General features: G+C 46.7%; 1 protein-coding gene across 1 annotated transcript; it reads left to right on the top strand.

Moving 5' to 3' along the window:
• The first annotated feature begins 5,264 nt into the window (after positions 1–5,264).
• LOC136490584 (ethylene-responsive transcription factor 6-like) lies at positions 5,265–6,614 on the top strand. Its single transcript, XM_066486789.1, has one exon. It carries the CDS (start codon positions 5,355–5,357, stop codon positions 6,423–6,425), a length of 1,071 nt encoding a protein of 356 aa, XP_066342886.1. The 5' UTR covers positions 5,265–5,354; the 3' UTR covers positions 6,426–6,614.
• Positions 6,615–6,848: the final 234 nt, after the last annotated feature.

Genomic DNA, 6,848 nt, shown 5'->3' with positions numbered 1-6,848 from the left:
ATTAGATGAACAATAGTAAAACAAGCTATGTGCCGTGCTCTTAAACAATTGTGAACCATGTAGGTTTGCTCCAAGGGTTAAGAATGAAACTGAGCACGCCTACCATATGATATACCTAGTGTATGCATGACAAAAGATATAAGAATTCAAATGCAAACATAGGCATGAAGAGTAACTAGATGCTAAAAGATACCAATTGTAGGAAAATTTTAAATCTAATACCAATTGAAGTAAATTGAATCTAGTTACCTGACATGGGAAGGGGAATTTGGGTCCATAGTATTCACTAACCCACTTGGCAATAACTTTGTCCAACATCACACGCCATGAAATGCACCCATACTTTGCCAAGTCTCCAAATTCCCCGAAGTCCATTGGACTTCTCACTTCCCTCTCGGGATCCAAACCTTCTTGGTGCTTTTCATGTTGGAAATGATTTCCTTTGGCACCCAAAAGCGTTTGACCCCATTGTTGGCTTGCTTGTTCGCCTTGATGGCCACCACCTTGTCATTTTTCTTCTTCAAGAGAGATAAGGTGTGGAGGCTTTCTTGTCCACCTTGTTGGTGTAGGTGTTGGAGAGCTTGCTTGTTTGCTTTTTCTCTTTCTTCTTTTCTCCTCCCCCATTCTTCACCTTGCACTCATAGGACTTGTGACCTTCCTTGTGGCACACGTAGCAAATCACGGTTTGTCCTTCATCAAGCTTCTTCACTCCCTTGACGGTGTTATCTTGATGAAGTTGGGTTTGCTTTGCCTTGCCTTTCACTTGAGTCAAGTCCTTGGTGAGGCGAACTACTTCTTGCTTGAGTTTCTCGTTCTCCTTTACAACCTCTTGTGTGCATGTATCTACAATCACTTTCTCAACACAAGCTTGGTTGCACAAGGGTGAGTCTAAAAATAAATCATTGCAAGAAGTAGAGGCATCCTTTTTAATTATGTTATTTCTTTTAGATGCCTTGGTGGGGGTATTTTTGATGGCCTCAAGATTAGCAACTTTATTTGTTAGCTCATCACAATGCTTGCACATGATTTCCATTTTAGCAAGCAAACTTTGATAATCATTTTGTGAGCTAGCTAACTTTTCTTTTAATTTTTCATTTTTCTTTTCAAGTTGCTTATCATTGATTGTGCATGCACTCGTTGTTGCACTAGCCTCAAGTTGCTCAATTTTAGTAGATAGTTCAACATTGAGATTTGAAAAGTTTTCATATTGTTCAAGTAATTCTTGTATGCTTCTTGTGAACTACCTAGCTCTTCTTTTAAAATTTTGAGCTTCTTTTGTTGACTAGTGCAAACTTTAGCATATTTAAGATTTTGTTGCACAATTGTATTGTAAGAAGGCAAATCATCATCACTATCACTCTCATTAGAGGATGAGCTTTCATTACCTCGTGCCATAAGGCACACACGAGAAGAGCTTGATGATGAGTGTTTGCGCCCTCGCCTCTTGTGATGGTCTTCTTCACTTGAAGAATCATCCCATGATTTTATTGATGTGAGGGCTTTGTTCTTGCACGCCTTCTTCTTTGTCTTGGGTGTGGGCTTGTTTGGACAAACTTCCACAAAGTGCCCCACCTCGCCACATCCATAGCATCCTCTCTTTCTTTGCTCGTTTCTTTGATTGGTGAAAATAAGGTCTTGGATTTGGATGGGCACACCCTTGACATTGAGCTTTTGGATCATCTTCTCCACCTTGTTGATAAGTTTGATTGATTCTTCATCAAGGTCGAAGGTGGAGGAGGAAGATTGATCATCACTTGATTCTTCTTCTTCATCATCATCATCCTCATCTTCATCTTCACTTGAGGAACTTGAGCTTGAGCTTGTCTCAACTTTCTTGCCCTTCATCTTCTTTTTCTCGCTACATGCGAGAGCTTTGCCTTTGCTCGATGAAGAGGCTTCCTCTTGACCCATCTTGCGTGACATTTCAAATGCCACTATCTTGCCAATGACAATGCCCAGGGTCATGGTGCTCAAGTCCTCCATATTGTGAAGGATGGTGATGATGCTTGAATATTTCTTTTGTGGTAGCACGGAGATGATCTTCCTCACGATGTCTGCATCATCTAGCTTTAATAATCCTATAGAGTGGAGCTCATTGATAATTAGATTCAATCAAGAATACATATCACGAACAAGCTCATCTTCATTCATTGTAAAGGAATCATAATTTTGCTTAGCTAGACAATGTTTTTGCTCACGGACATTACTTGTGCCGTCATGGAGCTCTTGGAGTTTTAACCAAATTTCATGTGCCGTATTTAAAGTAAATACTTGGTTAAAAACATCCATGCTAAAAGATTCAAACAAGCAATTTTTAGCTCTAGCATTAAAATGCAATTCTTTTTCATCACTCTTCGTGGGTTTTTCGGGATTCTTAATGGATTTCATCCCATCGCGAGTGACTCTCCATACACCTAAATCAACCGCCTCAAGATGGCAAGCCATTCTAGCCTTATAATAGAGGAAGTTAGTGCCGTCAAATTATGGAGGCCTAGCGGTATCCATCCCAACCACTCTAATTAGCGTCGGCTCAACGGCGGTTAAGCCAAAGGTCCAAATATGAGCCAACCGGCTCTGATACCACTTGTAGGACACTTGGACGCCTAAGAGGGGGGGTGAATTAGGCAACTTAAAATTCTAACTCCAAACTATGGCCTCTTTTTCTACCTCTAGCAAAACCTTTGCAAAAGATAATCTATCTAGATATGCAACTACGGTTTTGCTAGTGTGTTGCTATCTCTACCGCAAATGATAATAAAATGATCAATGTAAATGCGGAAGCTTAAAGAGCAAGGTAGAGATATGCAAACTCCCGTCGACGACTCCTGTATTTTTACCAAGGTATCGAGAAGCGCGCAAGCTTCCCCCTAGTCCTCGTTGGAGCCCCTCACAAGGAATCCCTCGCAAGGGCCAAGCTTCCGGTCGGGTAACTCCGTGGATAGCCTCGGGCCTTTCCCACGCGCAAGTGGGTCTCCGATGTGTCTTCCGGCAAGCCTCTCCCAGATGCTCCCCGCCGTCTTCACTATCAAGCTTCCGGCCGAAACGCCGCGGGCCTTGTTCCCTTCGGTACACGGTGGCGGCCGCACCACAAACGCGGTTGGTGCGATCTCGCAAGACTTCAAGCCCCTCCGATGTACAACTCTTGTGCTCGCAAGCACGGGGTGGCAAGAGGTATGCAAACCTCACTAAACACTAGGCATACACCTAGAGCAAGCGCATAAGCGGTGGTCTAATCAACCTAAGCACTTCGCAAAGCACCTACGCTAATCACCTGATGAAACACTAAGCACTATGCAAGTGGAGATCACTAGAATGGTGTATCAACACCCTTGGTATGTTTCCTCAGCTCCACACACCTCAAATGGCCGGTTGGGGGTTGTATTTATAAGCCCCACTGAGAAAGTAGCCGTTGGGGTCGAACTCCCACAATTCTGCTACTGACCGGATGCTGAGATCGTCCTGACCGGACGCGTCCGGTCGTCCCGACCGTTGCAGCCGCGAACTACCGATCGGACGCTGACAGCGTCCGGTCGCCTGCCATCGGACGCGTCCGATCGCAGTTTCGCGCGCCTGGAACCTCTCTATACTCGATCGGACGCTGCGTTCCTGCGTTCGGTCGGTTGCCGCCAGCGTCCGGTCCTTGCGTCCGGTCGCCTGTCTGCCGAGCCACCGGTCCAGCGTCCGGTCGCACTTCCAGCGTCCGGTCCAGCGTCCGGTCGCCTCTGCGAGCTCGTTTCTTCGCGATCTTGCGCACGGCTTGGTTCCTATCTTCATGCTTGGACTTTGCTTGACATCTTGGGTCTTTTCTTGTGCTTCTAAGGTCTTGCTTGAGGTGTTGATCATCATATCATCACGTCACCTTCGTCCAAGTCACGTCTTACACCCTATTGGACTACAAAACAAACACTTGCAAATTCATTAATCCAATTTGGTTGTGTTGGTCATCAAACACCAAAATCCAAAGTAAATGGACCAAGGGTCCATTTTCCTTACAGCCACATCAGCTTATTTAATGCTCATAAAACCCTCGTTGAGACTAGCCTAAGTTAACCGTCACAAGGCATAGAATTAATTCTAGAAATTCACATAAAAATCATAGGCACCTGCCCATCAAATGAGTAGATTCCAATCATCACCGACATTGATCGTCAGTGAATTTGTTTAGTTTTCCAAAAAAAAGTCCCACAATTGTCATTATGAAATTTAAGTCAAAATTAATACACCTAAATTTATATCTAATTTATCCACCTATGCTATTATGAAGTAATTCCATAAATCATCATCTAAATTATCAACCTATACTATTTAAAAAAACTAATATACCCCCCTAAATTGGCATCTATATTATCTATATTTGCCATTGTTAAAAATAATCTAAAGTGACCCCCAATATCTTCATCTAAATTAACTACCTTTGTCATAATACAAAAATATCCGAAAGTGCTACACATATGCCTCTAAATCACGCGAAAGATATATGCTTCTAAGTTATGAACTTCTGACTTTATTAACATAAAAGGTTACTAACAATACTTTGCGAACAGAAAAGGGAAACTACCTAGCCTATGATATGATGTGCCTCACTTTTAGTCACTAGAGTAGAGGGCTAATATTGAGCCATGTCATCTTTATCTCTCTGATATTGAGCCTATTTTGTCGATCTAATAGGTGACAATGAGCCACATCATAGAGCTGGTAGCTGCTTAACCTGTTTTGTCGATCTAATAGGTGACAATTAATGAGCCACATCATAGAGTGGGTAGTTTCTGACTTTCCCCTATGTTCATAAATTCTAATTTCAAGAACTTAACTCACGTCTGGATCACTTTCCAGCCGTTTCAATTCCTTTTGGAATATGAATTGGAATGACTTCGAATTCCATGGAACAAGACATGAGCCATTACAGCTACATTTTTCTTCCTGCAGAGTCACACACCTTCGAAACTGTGGCGAAAACCGAAAGAGACAGCTAGCCAGAGAAGTATCGCGCGAAGCTACCTCCAGTTGATCTCAAGTCTGATCAGCAGGTCCAGACGAACTCGTTAGACCGGGAGAATCAAAGTTTATAATAATACATAGATTATACGACCCAACAGAGTAGAACCAGTCTACTAAGTACTAATCAAGGGAGCTCAAATAATTCACCGCATCAGAAAATTCCTTTGTTTTCTCTGCCTCTCCTATAAATACGAACGAGCACCGCCAACTTTTGTCCTCACACAGCACAGCATAGAAACAGACTCGCAAAGCACGCGGGCCACCTGTGTAGCTGGAGCTGCCACCGAGACCCAGAGTCCCAGTTCTCGTGACACCTCCCTCCTCGACATCACCAGCTACGACAACTAGAAGTGGACATGGCCTTCACCGGAGACGCCGACGGTTTCGCCCTCGACTTCATCCGCGAGCACCTGCTCGGCGGTGGTTGCGGCGGCGGCCCCGTGGATAGCACCGTAGATCCCGACGACCTTACCTTCCCGGTCCTGCCGCCTCAACCAGAATTCGAGCCCATGCCGTTCTTGCCGCCGCCGCCGCCGCCGCAGCAAGGGTACATAGACATGGACCCGGCCAACGAGTACATGGCCAACATGGGCGAGGCGGCGGCGGCGTTCCCGGAGCAGGAGCCAGCGCCACCGGTGATAATAGCGTTTGGAAGCGAGCCCTCATCCCCCGTCAGGCAGCCTCTGACCATTGCCGTGCCCCCGAGGCCGTACGCTTCGGCGGCAGCAACGGCGCCCGCCGCCGCACAGCTGGCAGCAGCGGCCGTGGCCGAGGCCATGGAGGACTTCCGCAAGTACCGCGGCGTCCGGCAGCGGCCCTGGGGCAAGTACGCGGCGGAGATCCGCGACCCGAAGCGCCGGGGCTCGCGCGTGTGGCTCGGCACGTACGACACGCCCATCGAGGCCGCGCGCGCGTACGACCGCGCCGCGTTCCGCATGCGCGGCGCCAAGGCCATCCTCAACTTCCCCAACGACGTTGGCACCCGCGGCGCCGACTTCTGGGCCCCGCCGCCGCCCGCTCCGGCGAAGACGAAGGCAGCCACGGCCACAGCGATGAACAAGAGGAAGCGGCCGCAGCTGGTGGTGGAGGAACCCGACGACGACGACGTCGAGGTGCTCGCCGTGGTGAAAAAGGAAGTGAAGATTGTTGGTGAGCTCCCTGCTTATTCGTCGTCGTCCCAGGGCCAGGTGTACTCCTCCGCCTCTCAGTCGTCGTCCATGTCGACGCGCGAGACCACAGCGACCGCCTCGTCGACGGTGACATCGTCTCCTACCGAAGATACGGGATCGGGTGCTCTGGGGTTCCCCATGACGCCGTCGAGCGGGAACTGGGAGCAGTACTGGGAGGCATTGCTCGGCACCCTGCCGCTGCTCTCGCCGCAGTCGCCCCACCGGGCGTTGGGCTTTCCCCAGCTTACCGTTACTTGATTACAGCGGTGTTTGGATAGGCAAGGATCCCACCTAATCCTTTTGGATCGCCATGGAAAGTCGGTTCATTTCCACTAGAAACTAAGCGCGGTTAGGCTACCTCGCAATGTCAACGTAGAGTACAAAGGACTACATACGCATTAATGTAGGATATTTGAATCATAATGATATTCCAGAAATGGAGGCATTTCAAATGAGGTAAAGAGATAGACATTCCTGTGGATAATTAGAATCGCATTAAATTATGGTAGGATGAATCCTTAAAAATTACTACATGAAGAAAGATAAGTAGGATCGACATATAAAATGTGGTTGTACTTAAATATATTGTATCTTTTCTGAACTCCAAAGTGAGTTTATGGTCTTTGAGAAATATAAAAAGCAGGAAAGGCAGCAGAGAGACTTTACAACCTATGTTGTGGA

Source organism: Miscanthus floridulus, chromosome 11 (assembly GCF_019320115.1).
Source record: "Miscanthus floridulus cultivar M001 chromosome 11, ASM1932011v1, whole genome shotgun sequence".
Taxonomy (NCBI): Eukaryota; Viridiplantae; Streptophyta; class Magnoliopsida; order Poales; family Poaceae; genus Miscanthus; species Miscanthus floridulus.
This window is presented reverse-complemented; position numbering and strand designations above follow the sequence as displayed.

Bases quoted from the DNA above. Each gene is read 5' to 3' on its own strand.
- LOC136490584 (XM_066486789.1), top strand. From the start codon at position 5,355: ATGGCCTTCACCGGAGACGCCGACGGTTTCGCCCTCGACTTCATCCGC.